This window comes from Tachysurus vachellii, chromosome 16 (genome assembly GCF_030014155.1).
Source record: "Tachysurus vachellii isolate PV-2020 chromosome 16, HZAU_Pvac_v1, whole genome shotgun sequence".
Lineage (NCBI taxonomy): Eukaryota > Metazoa > Chordata > Actinopteri > Siluriformes > Bagridae > Tachysurus > Tachysurus vachellii.
Window position 1 is genome coordinate 22,846,897 of NC_083475.1, and position 25,662 is coordinate 22,872,558.

Below are 25,662 nucleotides of genomic sequence, written 5' to 3' on the forward strand. Positions count from 1 at the left end.
GTCTGACAGTTTGTCCTAAAAAAACCACATGGAGTTGGCATCTCCTCTTAGTATGTCTGAATACTTCATAGAGCACAGTCTAACTGGAGCTGGAACATCTCTAGATGTCTCAGGATCCTCACAGATTCGGCCTCGTCTCAGTGAAGGTCCAAAATCTTGGCACGGAACACAATCGGAGCTGTTACAATTTCTGGACGCCTCGGGATGGGTAGAAAGAGAGAAGCAGTGAAGAGGGATTAATGTAGCTGCTGTTCATTATATTTGCAAGCACTAGATTGTCCCGTGTGTCAGCTGCAGGATGTTTATTAATTCTTCCTCCATCATTAGCGTTAACTTCACTTGTGATAAATGTATTTTGGTTAGTTGTCTGATGGAGAAGATTTCAGCTTTAGAGGTGCGCATCCAGACACAAGAGAGGGATAGCGATAGTAGTGTAGGTTCTGTTGGGGAAAATATGGATGCGTTAGTAAACCTCCAACTCTGGGATTAGAGCCCTACCAGCGGGGCAAATAGGTGATGACTCTGTGGCATAGTCGCAAAGCTAACGCTAAGGCTTGCCCACAGGAGCACGACTCCTCTCCACTTTCCATGTCTAACAGGTTTGCTCTCCTCAGTGAAGCACCCTGTGAGAAACCTGGAAGAGTTCTGGTTATAGAAGACTCCATCTTAAGGCATGTGAAATTAGCTCAGCCTTTAGGGGTACCAGCAGCACTGGTTAGGTGTATTCCCGGAACCAGGCGCCAGACATAGCAGGTAATCTTTGGGTCTGTGTCTTAGTGTCTGCATTCTGAAATTCTCTGTGAACTGAAATTCTCTAGTTGTTTCTTTAGACAAAGCAGTAATTGTTGGAGACTTCAATTCATTTTGATAAATTACAGTAGAAGATCCTCTGAGAACAGCAGTTGTTTCCATCTTAGATGCAGTAGGAGTTAACCAGACTGTAATGGAGGTCACACTCTTGATCTCGTTCTAACCCTCGGATTAAATATAGAAAATATAATCACAGTGTCTTAATCTCAGACCATTATCGCATTTCATTTAAATTTAGCTTCAGACACAATATTTGCAATTTGCCATGTCACCGTGTTAAACCTACATTTACATCCACTACTGCAGAGAGATTTACCAACAGTCTCCCAGAATTATCATCCATGATTGGATCACCATCTGACCCACAGAACTTGGTCAGGTGACTATTTAGAGTAGGTGTTTCACTTCACCCTAGATATTGTAGCTCCACTTAAAAGGAAAGTAATTAGAGAGAAAAAACTCGCACCCAGGTACAGTGACAACATGCACCTTAAAACAATCAGCTAGGAAATTAGAATGTAAATGGTATCAAACTAAATGATCAGTATTTTCATTATCATGGAAGGTAAGCCTCCATAGCTACAATAAATCTCTTAGTGCTGCTAGATTGGTGCATTCCTCCAACCTAATTGAAGATAAAAAAAAAAACCTACATTTTTATTTAATACTTTAGCAAAATTAACTAGAAATAAAAACACTCTGGAAAAACGCACACCATCTATTTATAACAGTAACAAAATAAAGGTATATCAGTAGCAGAATGAAGGTATATCTTAACGACTTCATGAATTATTTAACATCAGGCAGAAAATTCAGAGTATTAATTTAATACCAATGAAATTTATAGATAATTCCGTAGATAATATTTTTAATCCCCTTCAATAAATTCTTCAAAATTATTAACCTGCACACTGGATCCCTGACCCACATGTTTCTTTAAACAGATATTACCAGTAGCTCTCCAACCCATTCTAAAGATATTAAATTCTACCCTTAGCACCGGCTATGTCCCGATATATTTTAAGCTAGCGGTTATCAAACCTTTTATTAAGAAACCTGACCTCGACCCAAGCCAGCTGTCCAACTAAAGGGTAACATCAAACCTCCCCTTTATCTCCAAGATCCTAGAAAATGTTGTAGCTCAGCAATTATGTTCAGACCTACATAGGAATAATGTTCATGAACTGTATCAGTCAGGATTTAGGCCTCATCATAGCACAGAGACGGTGCTGGTTAAAGTGGTAAATGACCTGTTACTGGTCTCTGATCAGGGTTGTGTCTCTTTGCTGGTGTTACTTGATCTTAGTGCAGCTTTTGATACCATTGACCATGTTATTGTACTAGAGAGGCTAGAACATGTTGTTGGTGTTAAAGCGACAGCTCTCTCCTGGATCAGATCTTATTTGACAGATCGATATCAGTTCGAAGATCTAAATGGTAACCACTCTAAACAAACTAAGGTAATGTTCGGTGTTCCACAAGGTTCTGTTTTAGGCCCATTGCTTTTTTTCCCCTATATACAGTACATATATATATATATATATATATATATATATATATATATATATATATATATATATATATATATATTTGCTACCCCTTGGTGAAATTATTCGTAAACATGGTATTGGCTTCCACTGTTACACACAGAAGTTCTTGTACCAGGACCACAGGCAGCCAGAAGTAATCTTTCTGATTACAGAGTAACTCTGGATGGTCTTTCTATTACATCATGTGCAGCAGTAAAAGACCTCGGTGTGATTATTGATACCGATCTAATATCACAAGGGTAGCCTTATTTCATCTCAGAAATATTGCTAAGATAAGAAATATGATGTCATTACATGATGCAGAAACACTAGTTCATGCATTTGTTACCTCTAGGTTGGATTATTGTAATGCCTTACTGTCTGGATGTTCCAGTAGGCGCATAAACAAGCTCCAGTTAGTCCAGAACACAGCAGCTAGAGTCCTAATTAGAACCAAAAAATATGAACATATTACTCCTATCTTATCCTCATTGCATTGGCTTCCAGTTAAGTTTATTACTATTTTGGTACTATTACTAACATATAAAGCACTTAATAGTCTCATGCCACAGTACCTGAGAGATCTTTTAGTTTTTTATGATCCGTCACACCTACATGGATCAAAGGGTGCAGGATATTTGTTAGTACCTCAAGTACAAAAGTCTCCAGCAGGGGGCAGAGCTTTTTCTCACAGAGCCCCACAGTTATGGAAAAGACTTCCAATTAGTATTTGGGACTCAGACACAGTCTCAGTGTTTAAGTCCAGGATAAAAACACATTTGTTTGATTTAGCTTTTTATGAATAGCTTTTCTTAGGTAAAGGAGCAGATCTGGAGGGTTCATGGTCATGGAGTATTTGGTGTACTGGGATGTCTGGATGTTGTCTCCTTACAACCCTCACAAGTCACTCAGGTTTACAGACTGTGGAGTGGTGAGACGCTTTACATCCCAGGAAGCCCTCATGTCTGTGTCACCTTCTGGCTCTAGACTTTTAGTTATGATGTCATAGCTAGTCTTGATGGAGTCCCTGTCTGCACTTTACACATAATTTAATTACTAATTGACTTTACATTATTTAATTTGTCCATCACTTGATTCGAATCATACCTAACAATTTTCTCCTCTCTCTCTCACTCTATCTCACTCTCTCTGTCGAGCTATATAGTGTTTTGAGTTCCTAGCCTAATCTTCTTTTCTTATGGTGCTACTTCGTCAAGCCAGACTTTCTACCCCTGGTTGGAGTCTCATCGCCTGGTGGTCACACTGCCAGGGATTGATCTTCATGGTCAGTCAGTGTCTCATAGGATTGTTGTGTATGAAGCCACCAGGAGACATCATGTCTTCTTCTGAACCAATGTTGTGTCAGTCAGCTGTATGTTCTGGTGTTTACAGGCAATCAGGTCTGTGCTGAACTCAGAGTTTACGATGACCCATTAGTTCCTCAGGAGCTCTTGGCTGCACTATTATAAACTGTTGTAGAAAGGACATTATTTACTATTTACTGTAGAGTGTCATCCAAATTAGGGTAAAGTTCCCTTCTGAGTCTGGTTCCTCTCAAGGTTTCTTCCTCGTATCATCTCAGGGAGTTTTTCCTTGCAGCCATCACCTCCGCCTTGCTCATTGGGGATAGGCATAGATATATAGTGTTTTAAATTAATATCTTAAAATTAATTTTAAACTTTAATTACATGTATCAATTTAGTTATTTTTCTTCTTATTTTTCTTCTTGTTATTTTATACGTACATATATATATATATATACGTACATATATATATATATATATATATATATATATATATGTTATGCTAGACACAGAGGTGGAAGCCGAAGTGAAGGCAAACAGAGTTTTAATGCCATAAACACACTGGTTAGCAGAGACAATGATATATCCGGTGGTGCGCTAGGGAGCGCAGCCCACGAAGTCCAGAAGTGAATGCAAAAGGCAGTCTGTGTCCAAATCCTAGGGAGCACTTTAGCCGAAGCGCAAAGCTGGGCATTTACACAGGCGTGTAGTGAAAAGCACAGCCGAACCATAGATAATAACGGACGGAGGTTAGAGTGAGAGAGGGGATTATATATGGTGGTTGATGAGGTTGAAACGCGAGTCCGGTGTGTGTAATTAGTACGCCGGCGAGCCGCTCCGTGCGGGCGGGGCACGCACGGGAGAAGAGTCAGGTAGCAGGGGCGGTTCCGGACGCCCTGACCCTGCGACGAGGACGACCCCTAGCCCTGGGCGCCGGGCGGTGCGGGTGGGCAGCATGGAACTCTGCTAGCAGACCCGGGTCCAGCACGTCCTGCCGTGCTACCCAAGACCGATCCTCAGCGTCGTACCCTTCCCAGTCCACCAGGTATTCGAGGCGACCCCCGCGCCGTCTGGAGTCAAGAACCTCCCGCACTGCGTAGACGCCAGGCTGAGCTACGACCTCCGGCTGGACGGGCGCCACGGGGCCACCTGGAGGGCGAGAAATGGGCGAGACACACGGTTTCAGCAGGGACACGTGAAAGGTTGGGTGTATGCGGTACCTCTGTGGCAGCTCCAGCCGGTAGGACACGTCACTGATCTTCCTGGAGATCCTGAATGGCCCAATGAACCGGGGGCTGAGCTTGCGGCACGGCAGTTTCATCTTCAGGTCCTTTGTAGAGAGCCACACTCTATCCCCGGGGCGGTAACTAGGAGCCAGCATGCCGGCGGGTGTTGCGGAGGGCCCGACACAACTGGGTGTGCGCCGATTCCCAGACCCGGTTGCTCTCCCGGAACCAGGCGTCCACCGAAGGCACGTCGCTGGGCTGGTCCGACCATGGGAACAAGGGCGGCTGGAACCCCAGCACGCATTGGAAAGGGGTGAGGCCCGTGGAGTCCTGGCAAAGCGAGTTCTGAGCATACTCCGCCCAGGGCAAGAAACGTGCCCAATCTCCCTGATCTTGGCTGCAGTAAGTCCTCAAGTACCTGTTCAGCTCCTGAATCTTGCGTTCCGCCTGGCCGAGGGTGTCTGAGGACTGAGGGTGGTAACCTGAGGTCAGATTCACTGACACCCCCAGGAGCTGGAAGAAGACACGCCAAACCCGAGATGAGAACTGGGGCCCACGGTCCGAAACTATCTCCTCCGGGAGACCGAAATTCCAGAACACATGATGAAACAGGGCCTCGGCTGTCTCGAGGGCCGTGGGCAGCCCCTTCAGAGGCACAAGTTGGCAGGCTTTAGAGAAGCGGTCCACCGCTACCAGGATACACGTGTTACCCCCTGACCGTGGCAAGTCGGTCAAGAAGTCGATCCCTAGGTGTGACCAGGAGCGCCGAGGGACGGGGAGCGGCACCAACTTGCCGACGGGCAGGTGGCGAGGTACCTTGGCCATGGCGCAGGTGGAACACTCCTGGACGTAGCGGGTAACCTCTTCTGCCATCCTCGGCCACCAGTAGCGAGCCTGAAGGAGCTGGACTGTCCTCTTCTCTCCTGGGTGGCCTGTGCCCGGTCCCTCATGCACCGACTGGATTAGCCCACCACGGCAGGATGTGGGAACAAAGACCCTTCCCTCAGGGCAGCCTCCGGGGGCAGGCTCCTGGATGGAGGCCGCACGGATCTCGCTGTCCATGTCCCAGACAATAGGCCCCACGACGATCGAAGGGGAAAGAATGGGGTCCGGATGTCTGGGTTCCTCAGGCCCGAACATCCGGGACAGGGCGTCGGCCTTTCCGTTAAGTGCCCCAGCTCGGTAGGTGACGTGAAATTGGAACCGAGTGAAGAAGAGGGCCCAGCGAGCCTGCCTGGCATTGAGTCTCCGGGCCTCCCGCAGGTACTGGAGATTCTTGTGGTCTGTGACCACAGTAAACGGGTGCTCTGCACCCTCCAACCAGTGCCTCCACTCATCCAGGGCGAGCTTAATAGCCAGAAGCTCACGGTTGCCGATGTCGTAGTTCTGCTCTGCCGCCGCGAGCTTGTGTGAGAAGAAAGCGCACGGGTGGAGCTGTGGTGGGGTGCCTGATCGCTGAGAGAGAGCGGCCCCCACCCCCGTCGAGGAGGCGTCCACCTCCACCACAAAGGGCCTCCGGGGGTCTGGATGACGCAACACGGGAGCGGAGCAAAAGCGCTGGCGGAGCTCCTCAAATGCCCCCTGGGCCTCCTTGGTCCACCTCAGGGTCCGCGCCTTACCCCTGAGGAGAGAAGTGAGGGGAGCGGTGATCTGGCTGTAACCCTGAATGAACCGACGGTAGAAGTTAGCGAAGCCCAAGAAGCGTTGGAGTTCCTTAATCGTCCCCGGAACGGGCCAGTTCCTCACTGCTTTTACCTTCCTGTCGTTCATCTGTATCCCCCGTGCACTGATGACGTAGCCCAGAAACTGCACCTCCTCACAGTGAATCTCACACTTGGAGAGGTTAAGGTAGAGCTGTTGGGAACGAAGTGCCCCTAGGACCTCACGGATGTGGTGATGGTGCTCCTCCAGGTTCCTTGAGTATATCAGGATGTCATCGATGTAAACCATCGTTCATGAACCCCTCGTTCATGAACCCCTGGAACACAGCTGGGGCGATAGATAGGCCGTACGGCATGACCCGGTATTCGTAGTGTCCGGAGGGCGTTATGAAGGTGGTCTTCCACTCGTCCCCCTTCCTGATGCGTACCAGGTTATACGCGCTCCGGAGATCAAGTTTAGTGAACACCCGTGCCTCCCTTAGGGCTTCCAGAGCTGCTGGGACAAGCGGGAGAGGGTAAGGGAGAGGGGAGATCTGGCCGTTAAGCTGTCGGTAATCAATGCATGGATGTAGCCCCCCGTCCTTCTTCCCCACAAAGAAAAAGCTCGACGCAGCCGGGGAGGATGACTTAGTGATATACCCCTGCCGGAGAGCCTGCTAGATGTACTCCTCCATAGCCTGATGTTCTGGAGCGGAAAGGGGGTAGACTCGGCACCTTGGCAGCTTAGCCCCGGGAAGCTGGTCGATGCAGCAGTCCCCGAGCCGGTGAGGGGGGAGACGAGTAGCCGCCTGGGCACAGAACACGTCCTTGAAGGCCTGGTACTCCATGGGGATCTCTGCCTGCTGGGATGTCGTAGCTTCCTCCACCCTGGTGGCGCCTACCAGGGCATTGGGGACCCTGGATGGCAGCCGGGAGAGGCAGTGTTCCTGGCAGTGGTCACTCCATTGCAGGATATCGCAGGGGTCCCAGGAGCATGCAGGGGCGTGCTGTTTCAGCCAGGGCCTACCCAGGATCACGCTGACAGTGGACTCGTCGAGCACCATGAACCTTATGTCCTCCCTATGGAACAGCCCCACGCATAGAGTCACTATGGGCGCACAGTACTTCATCCAGCCCCGACCCAGTGGGCGTCCCTGGATGGTCTGGACGGCTAAGTACTGGGAACCCCTCTCCCGGGGGAGCTGCAAGCTGTTGAGGCAGGCTTGAGAGATGAAGTTCCCTGCCGAGCCGGAGTCCACCAGCGCATCCAGAGAGAGGGAGTTAGAAGCGTCACCGGGAGTGTGGACAGAGTAGAAATGTCAGATGGAAACTCTACCGTACTCACCGCTGCCGGAGCAGGACACGTGGGGCATCTGGCGCTGGAGTGGCCAGGGCTCCCACCATACTGGCACTTGCCCGAAGCCCGGCGGCTGTTCCTCCCCCACCGGGGAAGCCTCTGAGAACCCAGCTGCATGGGTTCGGCGTCAGGGGTGGTCGCCAGTCCAGGCTGTTCCCCCGAGGTTGGTGACATGGGGTGGCATGCGGACAGTCGCTGAGAAAGGCCGATGGATTTCCCAATGAAGTCCTCCAACCCCGTAGCATCATCAAACACCGCCATGGCCTGTTTAATCTCGGGAGAAAGACCCAGCCGATATACCCCCAGTAGCGCCGCCTCATTCCAGCCACTAGATGCCGCCAAGGTGCGGAAACGCAAGCTGTACGCCGTGATGTCATCCTTCCTCTGGCGCAAGCTAAGCAGCTGGTCCGCTGTGGATAGGACCCCAGAAGCGTGAAAGTGTGCCGCGAAATGAGCGTATACGTCCATCATGGGGCTGGCAGAGTCCCATAAGGCCTGAGCCCAAGCTAGCGCTCTTCCGGACAAGAGCGAAATGAGGAACGCCACCTTGGAGCGCTCGGAAGGAAAGCGCTGAGGCTGTATCTCCATGTAGAGGTTCACCTGGAGTAGGAAGCCGCGGCACGCTGAAGCTTCTCCCGAAAAAGTTCCCGGGAGCGCCATGGGACTGCCGGTGATAGCGGGGGGTTCCAGACGAGCGGCGGTGGGGGGAAAGCCGGCTCGAAGCGCGGCGACCAGATCCTGAACCGGATCGGAGGATGTGCTTTTTTTTTTGAGGTCCGTTATTCTGTTATGCTAGACACAGAGGTGGAAGCCGAAGTGAAGGCAAACAGAGTTTTAATGCCATAAACACACTGGTTAGCAGAGACAATGATATATCCGGTGGTGCGCTAGGGAGCGCGGCCCACGAAGTCCGGAAGTGAATGCAAAAGGCAGTCTGTGTCCAAATCCTAGGGAGCGCTTTAGCCGAAGCGCGAAGCTGGGCATTTACACAGGCGTGTAGTGAAAAGCACAGCCGAACCATAGATAATAACGGACGGAGGTTAGAGTGAGAGAGGGGATTATATATGGTGGTTGATGAGGTTGAAACGCGAGTCCGGTGTGTGTAATTAGTACGCCGGCGAGCCACGCGGGGCGGGCGGGGCACGCACGGAAGAAGAGTCAGGTAGCTCCCTGACAATATATATATATATATATATATATATATATATATATATATATATATATATATATATATATAGTCCTATGCAAAAGTTTAGGAAGCGTCTAGAGGCTGTTATTTCTGCTAAAGGAGGCTCTACTAAATATTGATGTGATTTTTCTGTTGGGGTGCCCAAATTTAATTTCCTTTTGATGCATGTTGCACATTGTCTGTTAATCCAATAAACCTCATTTCACTACTGAAATATTACTTTAGTGTCCTTCAGTTATTTGATAGATCAAAATGAAATTGCTGATAAAACACCCAAATATTTATACATGAAAATCATGGAAATTGTCAGGGGTGCCTAAAGTTTTGCAAACGACTGTGTGTGTATATATATATATATATAAGATAAGATAAGATAAGATAAGATAAGATAAGATAAGATCTAGCTTTATTCGTCCCACAATGGGGAAATTTCTCTGTTACAGCAGCAAAGAAAAAGAAATGCAAATATATAAAAAGACATAATATAATATACAGTATAAACACAACACAATGTATAAATACAGAGAAGAAAAAAGAGACCATGAGTAAGTAGTTACACTAACAGACATATTGCACACAGGTAATATTGCAGGTTTTTAACATTTCTGTTATTGCACATGTTTAAATACTTTTGTTATTATTGCAGTTAAACAGTAATAACGGTGTGTATTATGGTGACTGGTTCACTGGTTTGATTGTACAGTCTAATAGCAGCAGGGAGAAAAGAGCGTCTGTGTCGCTCCTTCAGACACTTAGGATGTAACAGTCTGTCACTGAAGGAGCTGCTCAGAGCTGACACCGTTACATACAGGGGGTGAGAGTCGTTCTCCAGCAATGATGATAGTTTTGCTACCATCCTCCTTTCTCCCACCTCCTGTACAGTGTCCAGAGGAATCCCCAGGACTGAGCTGGCCTTCCTGATCAGCTTGTCCAGTCTCTTCCTTTCTGCAGTAGAGATGCTGCTGCACCAGCAGACCACACCATAGAACATGGCTGAGGGAACCACAGAGTGGTCTCAACCTTCTCAACCAATTAGAATTTGTCCATATCTCTTTTTAGAGTAATGTTTGTTCAGAATGATGAACACTGGAAATATCTTTAGACAAAAAATGACCTGGTGTTACAAAACTGTTGTTTTACGCACACACACACAGACAAAACACTGCTTCCTCTCTCTCTCTCTCTCTCGCTCCTTGTGCTGCTATTAATAATCCTGCACAGAGGAGAAAAGATGGAGAAGCCTCATCATCCAGAGCCACTTAGCCAAATTACCCACAATCCCTCCCTAAAATATCAGCATACATGATTCATTAGGTTCCAATTTTACACACATACACACACACACACACACACAGTTTTATTCAAATTAGTACATGTGCTTTAATAGAAATAGAACCTGTGAAGATGAATGAGTTTCTCTATAGCAAAGGCAGACAGAGAACAACTCAAGGTTAAAGAAGGAGGCGATCATCTTACTTCTCAAATCCATCCTTCACCTGTCTATCTGCCTGTCTACCTGCCTGTCTATCTGCCTGTCTATCTGCCTCTCTATCTGCCTGTCTCATGTAAGCAGATTTCTCAGCTGATATTATTCAGTGAAATCAACATTTTGCTAATTTTCTCTGCACTGATTTTGTGATAAAGAAAACAGGGTCAAGTGCTGAAGATATTTCATTCATTATCTTTATGTCTATGACAAACCTGTAAATATATCCCACATTTAATGAAATGCCTATATTATATCTAATATTAATCTTGAATTTTGTATTATATTAATCTTTATATTATTCTTTATATTAACCTTTTGTTCTATGTTTATGTTCTGTAAAGCTGCTTTGAGACAATGTTAATGTAAAAAGCGCTGTACAAATAAACTTTTGAATTGAATTGAATATTTGAGAACTTCCTCTTTAAGTTAAAACCCATCTATGAATATGAGGAACATTCCTTGCATAAATTCTAATGAAATGACTGGACTGAAGTGTGTGAATACAGCCCTGTGGAAGTCGTAAATAAACCAGTAATCTTTTTACTGGTCCTGTTGTGACTGATTCCCATGTGACTGGGAGATTAATGGATGCAGTTCACCTCTTTAACACTGATAACACTGAATACATAACGCACAAATAACTACAGCCCACAGATGACTTTCTGTCATCAGGATGACCAGCAGGTTGTCAGGTCCTCAGAAGCTCTGTAGCCCTCAGAGCTAACAACCTCCTGGATCTGAGACAATGAGTTCTGAGTGAAATTTGGATTATAATTGCTTTTAACTACACAAGCTGGCTGCACATGTATCCTTTGATCATTTGGAGTGTTGTGAGGACATGTTCTCAAAAACCACCAAACATTAACACTGAGGAACATTACCACTGGAGAACATTACCACTGGAGAACATTACCACTGGAGAACATTACCACTGGAGAACATTATTACTGGAGAACATTACCACTGGACAACATTAACACTAGAGAACATTACCAATGGAGAACATTATCACTGGAGAACATTACCATTTCACAACATTACCACTAGAGAACATTACCACTGGAGAACATTACCACTGGAGAACATTACCACTCGAGAACATTACCACTGGAGAACATTACCACTCGAGAACATTACCACTCGAGAACATTACCACTGGAGAACATTACCACTCGAGAACATTAACACTGGAGAACATTACTACAGAGGAACATTAACACTGGAGAACATTAACACTGGAAAACATTTACACTAGAGAACATTACCACTGGAGAACATTATCACTGGAGAACATTACCACTGGACAACATTAACACTAGAGAACATTACCAATGGAGAACATTATCACAGGAGAACATTACCACTGGACAACATTACCACTCGAGAACATTACCACTGGAGAACATTAACACTGGAGAACATTACCACTGGAGAACATTACCACTCGAGAACATTACCACTAGAGAACATTACCACTGGAGAACATTAACACTGGAGAACATTACTACAGAGGAACATTAACACTGGAGAACATTAACACTGGAGAACATTAACACTGGAGAACATTACCACTGAGTAACATTACCACTGGAGTACATTAACACTGGAGAACATTACCACTGGAGTACATTAACACTGAGCAACATTACCACTGGAGTACATTAACACTGACCAACATTACTGTACCACTGGAGAACATTACCACTGGAGAACATTACCACTGGAGAACATTACCACTCGAGAACATTACCACTGGAGTACATTAACACTGGAGAACATTAACACTGGAGTACATTAACACTGGAGAACATTACTACAGAGGAACATTAACACTGGAGAACATTACTACAGAGGAACATTAACACTGGAGAACATTACCACTGGAGAACATTACCACTGGAGTACATTAACACTGGAGAACATTACCACTGGAGTACATTAACACTGGAGTACATTAACACTGGAGAACATTAACACTGGAGTACATTAACACTGACCAACATTACTGTACCACTGGAGAACATTATTACTGGAGAACATTACCACTGGAGAACATTACCACTCGAGAACATTACCACTGGAGTACATTAACACTGGAGAACATTACCACTGGAGTACATTAACACTGAGCAACATTACCACTGGAGTACATTAACACTGACCAACATTACTGTACCACTGGAGAACATTACCACTGGAGAACATTATTACTGGAGAACATTAACACTGGAGAACATTACCACTCGAGAACTTTACCAATGGAGAACATTACCACTGGAGAACATTAACGCTGGAGTACATTAACACTGGAAAACATTACTACAGATGAACATTAACATTGGAGAACATTACCACTGGAGTACATTAACACTGGAGTACATTAACACTGGAGAACAGTACGATGATGTAACATCATTTCAGCAGCAGACACTTTGACACTGTTTCCTAAACCTTTTTGGATTTTCCAATTTATAAAAAGAAACTAATTACTTCTATTTATGAATAAAAAGTAATCACTCCAAGTCTCTTTTTTTACTCATTATTTACTCAGTAAATAAGTAAACATTTAGACATAGAACAATATTCTACACAATTGTGTAAAATAAATATTGTTTAATTGTTTAAAATAATTTTCGACTTTTAATAACTTCACCAAAGTGACCATGAGGAACTGGTTTAGATTCTCTGTGTAAACAATGCTACAGTAAGTTATTTGTATATATGCAGTGAAACAGACAAATATTTAGATCAATACACAGATGTGTAAAGTCTGGACGTCTTCTGTCTATTCTTTACCTTGTTGTCAGGAAGAAAGATGGAGCTCTGTCATTATTTATCAACTGTTATGTTTTTTACAATAATACAACAGCTGAGTATTTATACTCTGGACTTTGGTGCTTTCTGCTTTGTACCATGAAGATATGTTAAAACTGCATCAGAGAAATCAAAAATAAACCCATTACACCCGTCTGGCACAAGGGTTACATCACATAATTAAATCAAATTAAATTAAATTAAATGTAATTAATTTACCACTGGAGAACATTAACACTGGAGTACATTAACACTGGAAAACATTACTACAGATGAACATTAACACTGGAGAACATTACCACTGGAGAACATTAACACTGGAGAACATTAACACTGGAGAACATTACCACTGGAGTACATTAACACTGAGTAACATTACCACTGGAGTACATTAACACTGGAGAACATTACCACTGGAGTACATTACCACTGGAGAACATTATTACTGGAGAACATTACCACTGGACAACATTAACACTAGAGAACATTACCAATGGAGAACATTATCACTGGAGAACATTACCACTGGACAACATTACCACTAGAGAACATTACCACTGGAGAACATTACCACTGGAGAACATTACCTTGCATAAATTCTAATGAAATGACTGGACTGAAGTGTGTGAATACAGCCCTGTGGAAGTCGTAAATAAACCAGTAATCTTTTTACTGGTCCTGTTGTGACTGATTCCCATGTGACTGGGAGATTAATGGATGCAGTTCACCTCTTTAACACTGATAACACTGAATACATAACGCACAAATAACTACAGCCCACAGATGACTTTCTGTCATCAGGATGACCAGCAGGTTGTCAGGTCCTCAGAAGCTCTGTAGCCCTCAGAGCTAACAACCTCCTGGATCTGAGACAATGAGTTCTGAGTGAAATTTGGATTATAATTGCTTTTAACTACACAAGCTGGCTGCACATGTATCCTTTGATCATTTGGAGTGTTGTGAGGACATGTTCTCAAAAACCACCAAACATTAACACTGAGGAACATTACCACTGGAGAACATTACCACTGGAGAACATTATTACTGGAGAACATTACCACTGGACAACATTAACACTAGAGAACATTACCAATGGAGAACATTATCACTGGAGAACATTACCACTGGACAACATTACCACTAGAGAACATTACCACTGGAGAACATTACCACTCGAGAACATTACCACTCGAGAACATTACCACTGGAGAACATTACCACTCGAGAACATTACCACTGGAGAACATTACCACTCGAGAACATTAACACTGGAGAACATTACTACAGAGGAACATTAACACTGGAGAACATTAACACTGGAGAACATTAACACTGGAGAACATTACCACTGGAGTAGATTAACACTGAGTAACATTACCACTGGAGTACATTAACACTGGAGAACATTACCACTGGAGTACATTAACACTGAGCAACATTACCACTGGAGTACATTAACACTGACCAACATTACTGTACCACTCGAGAACATTACCACTGGAGTACATTAACACTGGAGAACATTAACACTGGAGTACATTAACACTGGAGAACATTACTACAGAGGAACATTAACACTGGAGAACATTACTACAGAGGAACATTACCACTGGAGAACATTACCACTGGAGAACATTAACACTGGAGTACATTAACACTGGAGAACATTACCACTGGAGTACATTAACACTGGAGTACATTAACACTGGAGAACATTAACACTGGAGTACATTAACACTGGAGAACATTAACACTGGAGAACATTAACACTGGAGTACATTAACACTGACCAACATTACTGTACCACTGGAGAACATTATTACTGGAGAACATTACCACTGGAGAACATTACCACTCGAGAACATTACCACTGGAGTACATTAACACTGGAGAACATTACCACTGGAGTACATTAACACTGAGCAACATTACCACTGGAGTACATTAACACTGACCAACATTACTGTACCACTGGAGAACATTACCACTGGAGAACATTATTACTGGAGAACATTAACACTGGAGAACATTACCACTCGAGAACTTTACCACTGGAGAACATTACCACTGGAGAACATTAACGCTGGAGTACATTAACACTGGAAAACATTACTACAGATGAACATTAACACTGGAGAACATTACCACTGGAGTACATTAACACTGGAGTACATTAACACTGGAGAACAGTACGATGATGTAACATCATTTCAGCAGCAGACACTTTGACACTGTTTCCTAAACCTTTTTGGATTTTCCAATTTATAAAAAGAAACTAATTACTTCTATTTATGAATAAAAAGTAATCACTCCAAGTCTCTTTTTTTACTCATTATTTACTCAGTAAATAAGTAAACATTTAGACATAGAACAATATTCTACACAATTGTGTAAAATAAATATTGTTTAATTGTTTAAAATAATTTTCGACTTTTAATAACTTCACCAAAGTGACCATGAGGAACTGGTTTAGATTCTCTGTGTAAACAATGCTACAGTAAGTTATTTGTATATATGCAGTGAAACAGACAAATATTTAGATCAATACACAGATGTGTAAAGTCTGGACGTCTTCTGTCTATTCTTTACCTTGTTGTCAGGAAGAAAGATGGAGCTCTGTCATTATTTATCAACTGTTATGTTTTTTACAATAATACAACAGCTGAGTATTTATACTCTGGACTTTGGTGCTTTCTGCTTTGTACCATGAAGATATGTTAAAACTGCATCAGAGAAATCAAAAATAAACCCATTACACCCGTCTGGCACAAGGGTTACATCACATAATTAAATCAAATTAAATTAAATTAAATGTAATTAATTTACCACTGGAGAACATTAACACTGGAGTACATTAACACTGGAAAACATTACTACAGATGAACATTAACACTGGAGAACATTACCACTGGAGAACATTAACACTGGAGAACATTAACACTGGAGAACATTACCACTGGAGTAGATTAACACTGAGTAACATTACCACTGGAGTACATTAACACTGGAGAACATTACCACTGGAGTACATTAACACTGAGCAACATTACCACTGGAGTACATTAACACTGACCAACATTACTGTACCACTGGAGAACATTACCACTGGAGAACATTACCACTGGAGAACATTACCACTCGAGAACATTACCACTGGAGTACATTAACACTGGAGAACATTAACACTGGAGTACATTAACACTGGAGAACATTACTACAGAGGAACATTAACACTGGAGAACATTACTACAGAGGAACATTAACACTGGAGATTAATTTAATTAATTTAATGTAATGTCTGTACACTGATCTAAAGTTGCTGATTGTTTGATGAGACAAAGCTGTTGTTTATAACTGGAGAAATCGTTTAACACAGACACAAAGGTTGCTGATGAAAGACGAGTCTTCTGCATTAAAAATGGAAGGATTCAGCAACAGAGAGAGAGAGAGAGATTTTGTGATGTTTGTGTTTAGAGTTACAGGACAGATGAGACAGAGACAGTGTGACCTTCAGAGTCTTTTTGCATTTCGAGAGAATTAATAAGGAATAAAGTGTGAGATACAGACAGATAGAAGAGAGCGAGACTGAGACAGTTACTTTGAGAGAATGAAAGATAAAAAGACAATCAGAGAGAGAAAGAGAGAGAGAGAGAGAGAGAGAGAGAGAGAGAGAGAGAGACTGAGTGACGAATAAACAGTGAGGCAAACAATTAGATTTAGAAGGACAGAATGAGAGAGACAAAGAGCATGAGACAGAAAGACACAGATAGACAGACTGACAGACAGAGGGAGAGACGGCATAATATAGACAGTTAGTGAGTTAGACAGATAGACAGAAAGATAATTCATGTGAGAGACCGAAATAATGAGAGAAAGACACTGAGACCTACAATGAAATCAATCGTAGCTCTCAATGAAAAGGCAGTGATGAGAAATAGAGTTGCCATGGTAACAGTCTGAGTGCAGCATCCTTAGACGTGTGTGTTTATAAGCTAAGCGTGCTGCCACTTTAGAGGTTAAAACATATTCTCTCTCTCTCTCTGTCTGTCTCTCTCTCTCTCTCTCTCTCTCTCTTTCTCTGTCTGTCTGTCTCTCTCTCTCTCTCTGTTAGCTGAATAGTGTGATGAATCCATCTGTATGATAAACAAAACAATCTAAATATATGAAATTTATAATGATTTTTGTTTGTCACATACTGTAGCAGTGCTTTCTGTGTAAATTGTGCTAGTATGAGTTTCTTACTAAATAAGCAACAATTAAATTTACAAAAAAAATAATCACTGGATTCTCTTAAAGATATTTTTGGAAGAAAAAAAGCCTTGAAAAAAAAATGAAGTAATATTTATGAGGAATTTTTTTTTACAGTTTTTTACAGATTTTTCAGTTACTGTGTATGGAGACAGTATTGAGACTAAATCTGATATTAGCATCTCCATCTGCTTTTAGCATCTGTTTGCTAACTTTTCTAACAGGTTTATAAACTGTGTTTGAGATACAGAAGTGTTTAATATTCAGTGAACATAAAGTGAACTTTATAATATGAGACATTTTCACCTGTTACTTACACTGAGTTTAGAGACACAGGGAGTTAGTAAAAGAAATCAAGGTTGAGAGAGAGAGAGAGAATGATTAAATTTATGGAGGGTGAAAAGTAAGACAGTGCAAGTTAGAGGATTGAGAGTAAGATATAGAAAGAGTAAAAGACTGGGATAGAGAGAGTCAGAGAGAAAAGAAGGGGGACAGATGCCTATAGGTGATGGACTATCTAAGCATGGACTGGTGGTGTCTCTGGTTCTTGTCTTACCCGAGCTGCCCGAGATGAGTACGGGTCCTCAAACAGGTTCCAGATGACAGGTTGCCACCTCCTCCAGCGGCTCAAACTTGTCCCCCTGGTGTGCTCTGCCTCTCCAACCCTTATTCTGTTCCCCACCTCATGTTTGTCCTGCTCTTTATCATTCTCCTCATCCTCGTCGGTCCCCATCCCGCTGCCCATCACATTCATGTCGAAGACGTCCAATGCCTCCTCGGCATCTCTGTGTTGGCGGTAGGTCATCCAGCAACACGGCTCCACGTCCGTCTCGTCAATGCCCCAGAAGGCAAGTTCCTCCTCAAACAGTGGCCCACACACATCAGCAGGGCAGTGCAGCTTCCCCGTGCGATAGTAATTCAGCACATATGCAAACACACCTGGGTGACGGTCAAAAAAGTACTCATTACCAATGCGCACCTGTTGATCCTGCCCATGATGATGATAATGATGATGATGATGATCCAGCAGTGTCGATTCGGCTTCTGATCCAGAACCAGAGCCACAGAGGGAGGAAGTCGGAATTGAGGCGAGCAGGGCTAGTCGTGTTCCCGGCAGCGTCCGGAGCGTAGTACGGTACGTCTCGTGCCTCGTGCCACCGACGTTGAGGATTATCCTCTCGTAGTTTTCCTCAAGTTTACCCATCCTCGCCTCTGCAGGTGACACATGCCCATGACTCGCCACTCCACTCTCACCGTGTGAAAGCTCCGTCTGTCTGAAGGCGCTCTTTTTCCTCCTTTCGTTCCCACAACGTTGAGTGAACGGAGATAAAACAAATTACAGAACAAATACCTGACTCTCCTCAAAGAACCTGTCTGTAACCAGTAACCTGTCTTCTTTTCATCCTCACCGATCCTAGACAAGTGGAGCTGTAATTACAAACAAAAGTGCAAGCAGACAAATGCTCTTAATTCATGTCTGTCTTCAGAGTGTGATCTCACAGTCTGATGTGATCCGATCAACAACAGCCTCAGAGAGCAGAGGGGTGGGGAATGTTTTTCTTCTCTCTTTTCTTCTCCCACTCTGTCTCTCTCTCCTTCTCTCTCGCTCTCTCTCACTCTCTCTCTCTTTCTCTCTCACTCCAGTACAGTGAGAGGTGATCGCTGAGACACACACAGCACGCTTGTTGCTCTGTGAGCTCGGTGCACAGAACAGGTGAGGGTTAGAGTGAGACGAGACGGAGAGAAACAGCACAGAGTTCCTTGTGCTTTTTCACCAATACACACACACACACACACACACCGACGCACGCACACTGTTGAGAAAAATCTCAGAGGAGGAGAATGTGTGGCATAAAATAAAACATAAAATAATTAATCTACATTAATCTACATAAATAACTTTAAGTTTAACTAATATTAGTCTCAAACCTTTAGGTGTAGTGGACAAAATAATAAAGCAACAATAACAATATTAATAATAATCACTTAGAGAAATGGGGATGTTCATAAAAGAAGTTTTATTGAAAGAAAAGGGCCTAGTCAATGTGAGTGTAAGAACAGCCAGGAATAGGAGAAGTAGGATTAAGAGAAATAACAGACATATCAGAGTGAAGAGATCTAGGCACAAGAATCTCAACTTCAAGGCTAGAGGGAGAAAAGAATGGGGGGTAGTTGGAACTGGGAGAAACAGCAACAGACATTGGCGAGAGGACGAAATGCGCATACAGTGACTGGCAGCATGGTAGCGTGATGGTGTCTGTTTGTTTGTTTGTTTGTTTGTTTGTATAAATTGCTAAAGTTATCCGAGTTCCCCTTTTTATACCTGATCATAGTTTTTATTGCATCTTTACATTTTATGCGCATAATCAGCTCTGACCGGTTACAATGAAGTGGTCTCTTGGATGTACACTGATGGTGGTGCTGTGGGAAATTTTCCATCTGGCAGAGGCTTGGTGCGGCACTTTTGTCTCGGATTTTATATAGCCGGGACTATATGCTGAGGTTCGATCAACCAGCGAACTCTAGGCCACCTCCTGATTTAAATTTCCTGGATATCTGCGATATTAAATGGCAGTATGGAAAGAATGGGAGCTCTACAAACGCACCTTGATGGAGATCAAAGAAAGCGGGGTAGGAGAGGTGGATTACGTGAGCGAGCAAGGAGGCCTCTGTCGCGCGTTCCTCTGCCCTCTATCATTATTGCTAACATGCAGTCTCTCTGAAACAAGTCTGACAAAGTGCAATCCCATGTCCAATATCAACATGAATTTAAAGAAGCATGTATCCTGTCCTTGACAGAAACATGGCTGGGAAAAGCGGACTCGGACGCTGGCACTACATTGGATGGTTTTGGTGCTTGGGGCGGGGTGTGCCTGTACATAAATGAGCACTGGTGCAAAACAATATTAGATATCAAACTACTCTCAGTGTCCTTGCGCCCCTTCTATCTACCCAGGGAATTCCCGCAGATCTTCGTAACTGTTGTTTATAACCATCCGAAGGCTGATGAAAGCACTGCCCTAGAACTAATCTATAATACTGTTTAGAAACTACAGGTAGTGTCCCCTGATGCTCCAAATCTAATTTTAGGTGATTTTTCATTGTTCATTGAACAAAATCTTAAAATATTTTTATAAATATGTGTCTTGCTCACTTAGAAGATTCTTGATCAGTGTTATGGCTCCATTAAAGGTGCCTATAAATATAACCCACTACAGTTTGCATATAGACTATAAACAGAGGGGTCCAGGATGCAACAGTAACAGTACTCAACCTCATTCTTAATCATCTTGAGGGCAATAGAAATCATGCCAGACTACTGTTTGTGGATTTCTTGTCAGCGATTAACACCATTCAGCCCCACTTGCTGGTTGAGAAGCTCTTACATCAGTTCAAACTGGAGGCCAACCTTGTGGGTTGGACATTAGATTTCCTCACAAATAGATCCCAGCGAGTTAGAGTAAATACCATCTCTCTGACTGGGCCATTACATCAACTGGCTCACCACAGAGATGTGTTCTTTCCCCCTTCTCTATATTCTGTACACTAACGACTGTCGCTCTATGATTGACAACCAATACTTTGGGAAGTTTGCTGATGATACAGTTATTGTCAGCTTATTGAACAATGAGGAATCTTCACACGGTTCGGTCATTGATCACTTTGTAACTTGGTGTCAGGATGTAGTTCTGAACTGAATGCCTCTAAGACCAAGGACATGTGTATTGATTTTAGGCTCAATGTCACTACCACTGAAAAAATAGTATAAATGGTCAGGAAATAGAGGTTGTTACAGAGTATAAATACCTAATATCCATTATTGATGATAAGCTGTGTTTTGACTCAAATACCAGTTTGCTTTGCAAGAAAGGCCAGCAACGCCTGTATTGCTTGAGGAAGCTGGCAAAGTTTAATGTGGATGAGACCGTGTTGACCCTTTTTTACAGGTCTTTTGTTGAGTCAGTTGTTACCTTCTACTTAATCTGCTGGTATGGGTCCATCACTGTAAAAGAAAAAATCTCCCTTTCGAGGTTAATTAAGGTGAGCAGCAGCATCACAGGTTCTATGCAGAAAGGTCTGGAGGAACTTTATCAGAAGCATATGTTAAGAAGGGTTGAATCTATGATCAAAATATATGGCAAAATCTTCCGGTCCCACTGACAGCTATTACCAGGAAGTTCCCTGAGAAGGGAATGAGACGCTGCATCAGGGCTGACGCTGTGGGAATACTTCTGTGAGGAAGTTGTGTCTGAATCTCTGTGTACACACATGCCAGTTGGTGGCGTTCAGGGAGTTTATCCCTTGCTGCAGTGAGCAGAATGGCCAACCCCAGCCACACCCCACCCCCTCCTAGCTCATTCAGAGCAGTTAAAAGGGCAGGGCTGGGGTTCCTAGGAGCGTCCTATTTAGGTATTCTTCCCCTACTGCCTCCCCTGCCGCTTCCGGTGCTTTGGGGAGCAGTAGGGTCTGTGCCTGCTCCTCTTCCTTGCACAAATCGGTACCCAGGGTTAGCACCTGCCAGTGCTCTGTTTTAGGGCACCCAGGAGATATGCGCAAGGTTGACATCACTCTCAGTTACCCAGGCAGCATGGGAACTTCTGTCAGTTGTGTCTCAGTGGATCCTGGATACTATAGAAAAAGTGTACAGGATCCAATTTGCCTCCTGTCCTCTGCTTTTTGAGGGATAGCTTTGGCACATAGTGCATTCGGCTTCATGGTGGCAGCAGACAATGTTATCCTTTTGGGTCTAATTTACATGAGGCCATTCCAGCTCTGGCTCAAGGGTCCAGGCTTTCATCCTCGCAGACATCCCCTTATGTTCCATAAGCTTTCGGCTTCGTACCCTTCTTATGTGTGGAATGACCCCGGTTTCTGGCCTTGGGTCCCACGCTAGGGGTGCATCACCTTTGGGGGATTCTTTCAACGGGTGCCTCACTTCGGGCTGGGAAGCGACCTTGGACGGCCGCCCTGTCCATGTCTATGGAATGGACCTTACCTCTTATGGCACATAAATTGTCTGGATATGGGCTGTGTTTCTAGCATATGGGCTGTGTTTCTAGCATCTCCTACACCTCAAGGGCTGTCATGGAAGTTTTGAGGTTTGAGAGAATTAAAGCATAAAATATCACACTGGTAGGCACGGGCAAGAGTAAAAAAGGTTTCACAGTTTATTGTGTTCAGCTGTGCAGCAGGACCCAACACCCCACATGTAACATGAGAGAGGAAGGGCCACCATCATTGATAACATCAGGATTTTATAGACATAGAGAGGTTTCTGCTCTTTACAGAGACCAGATTTCTTTTGCTTTGAGTGATTTTCATCGGATGTAAATCGAGAGGCAGACTTTCTGTTGAGGTGGGTGCTGAGAACTAGGGAGTGGTGTTTCCACCCATAGGTGGTGGAGCAAGTCTGGGCCCTTGTACAGTCATAGCCAAGGCTCCATCTGTACACCTTTCCCCAGGTAGCTCTGCTTACTAGCCATAGTGGGCCATGACCGAGTCAACCTTCTCATAGTTGGTCCTCGTTAGCTCTCTTGGGTTGGTTCACAGACCTAGTCTCCCTCCTGGATGGCACTCCCGTCAGGAGTGATCTCCTCTCTCAGGCACAGGGGGCAATCCTACACCCTCGCCCCGAGATGTGGAAGCTCTGGGTCTGTTCCATGAGACAAGACCTCTCATATGAGGGGACAGAGACTCTACTCAATGCTAGGACTCCCTTCACTAGGTAGCTGTATGCTTTTTTGCCTCCGGTGTGATAAAAGCAGTCAGGATCCAGTTCTCTAGACAGTTCAGTGCTGGAGTTCCTGCAGTCTTGCTTTTCTCAGGGACTGTCCCGCTTTGAAGGTGTACGTGGCCGACATCGCTGCAAACCACGAACCTGTCCTCAGGGCCACCTTGGGTAGGCAACCTCTGGTCTCTCACTTTCTGCAGTGTCTCTGCCAGGATTGTTCCCCTTATGTATATTTGTGCTGAGGCAGGTTGGTCCTCTCCGCACACCATTATCAGATTCCATAACCTAGACTTGGACACCACTCCAGGGTCCCAGGTCCTGCAGGGCTATGGATGTGCATTTTTCTGCTAATATATTTTTTCTTCTATATCTATTATTGCATAACTGAGACAACTTTCATCAGATGACATTTCATATCATATATTTATATAAACTTAACTCATAACATCACAGTCATGTTGATTATATTTCATCCTGCATCAGTTCACTGTGTGTGGGTCACTTACCGTGTCGTCACTTCCTGTGCTTGAATTGTTTGCCGCGAGTTTTCGTGCTTATCTTGGCGTTTAAATTATACTGTTTTTTATTTTCTCTTTTTAGTTTATATTTTATGTTTCATTTTATTCTTTTTCTTCAGGAGACACTTGTTTGATCCGTGTTTTCAAACATCTAGAGGAGGATACACTCTTTTTATATTTTCCGATCTGATCTGTCAAAGGTACGTAATCATTCAGTATGGCGGTCTTTCAGCTTGTCCAGTGTGTGAGCTACAGCATGTTTAAGTAATTCTTCCTCTGTCATTAGCGTTACATTTTAATTGTGATAAGTGTATGTTAGTTAGCACTCTGATGGAGAAGATCTCAGCTTTAGAGGTGCACATCCAGACACTAGAGAGGGATGGCGATAGTAGTGTAGTTTCTGTAGGGGAAAATCTGTCTGCCTTAGGCAGAGTTAGTAACCCTTCAACTCCGGCATTAGAGTCCTCACAGCGGGGCGAATGGGTGACAACTCAGCGGCAAAGTCACAAAGCCAAAGCTAATGCTAAGGCTTGCCCAAAGGAGCACCACTCCTCTCCGCTTCACATGTCTAACAGGTTTACTCTCCTCAGTGAAGCACCTGCTGATAAACCTGAAAGAGCTTTGGTTATAGGAGACTCCATCCTGAGGCATGTGAAATTAGCTCAGCCTCAGGGCTCCAGCAGCACTTAGGTGTATAGGTGTTTAGGTGTTAGGTTAGGTGTATTCCTGGAGCCAAGGCACCAACACAGTAGGTAATCTTAGGGTCTTAGGCAAGCATAGGTAGTCAAAGGTAGTTTTCCATGTAAGAGCTACTGATATACGCCTTTGTCAGTCAGAGATTACTAAGAGTAATATTGTAGAGGTGTGTAAATTAATGAAGGCGATGTCCGATGCTGTAGTATGCTCTGGCCCCATCCCAATGCAGCGTGGCGATGTAGCTTACAGCAGGTTATGGTCACTGAACTGCTGGATGTCCAGGTGATGCTCCAAAAACAATGTGGGCTTCATAGATAATTGGAGCACTTTTGAGGGCAAGGCTGGCCTGTTAGGACGGGACAGTGTCCATCCCACTCGGGAAGGTGCTGCTCTCATTTCTTGCAGCATAGGACATAGTTTAATAACAGGCCTAGTTAATCTGTGACAATCTGGAGCCAGGGCCAGAGAGCAGACAAGCAGGCTAATCCAACCGTCTGCTACCTGCAGTGAGTCGTCACCCAGGGTTCACAATATTGAGACTGTGTCTGTTTCCCGAGCTAAACAAAAAACTATAAATACTCAGATAATTTATTTTAGTAAGCTTATTAGCATAAAATTAGATCATAGTGAATGCACAGGCAGCACCTATGATCTGAAGCTAGGACTGTTAAATATAAGATCTCTTGCATCTAAAGCTCTTATGGCTAATGAATTGATTACTGATCAGAAGTTTAGTGTTCTGTGTTTAACAGAAACATGGATCAAACCAAACGAGTTGCATTAAACGAAGCGTGTCCACCCGGTATAATTATATACATCAGCCGTGCCTAACAGGCAGGGGAGGAGGTGTCACAGTTATTCATAATGATAAGCTTGATGTCAAGCAAGAATCTAGATACGTTTAACTCATTTGAAGTTCTTCATACTAACATATCCTCTGAGAACAGCAGTTGTTTCTATCTTAGATGCAGTAGGAGTTAACCAGAATGTAATAGGACCCACTCATAATGGAGGTCACACTCTTGATCTCATTCTAACCCTCAGATTAAATATAGAAAATATAATCACAGTGACTCAATCAGAAACTATCTCTGACCACTATCTCATTTCA

General features: G+C 43.9%; 1 protein-coding gene and 1 pseudogene across 2 annotated transcripts in view; one reads left to right on the forward strand and one right to left on the reverse strand.

The window, feature by feature from the left end:
• Positions 1–19,086, reverse strand: part of kcnc2 (potassium voltage-gated channel, Shaw-related subfamily, member 2) — a 60,870-nt gene extending 41,784 nt beyond the window's left edge. For both annotated transcript variants that reach the window (XM_060890062.1, XM_060890063.1), the window contains exon 1: positions 18,163–19,086. In XM_060890062.1, the coding sequence (XP_060746045.1) occupies positions 18,163–18,810 (648 nt within the window). In that variant the 5' untranslated portion in view covers positions 18,811–19,086. The remainder of the gene's footprint in view (positions 1–18,162) is intronic.
• Positions 19,087–24,185: 5,099 nt separating this feature from the next.
• On the forward strand, positions 24,186–24,996 carry LOC132858778 (uncharacterized; annotated as a pseudogene).
• The last annotated feature ends 666 nt before the right edge of the window (positions 24,997–25,662 follow it).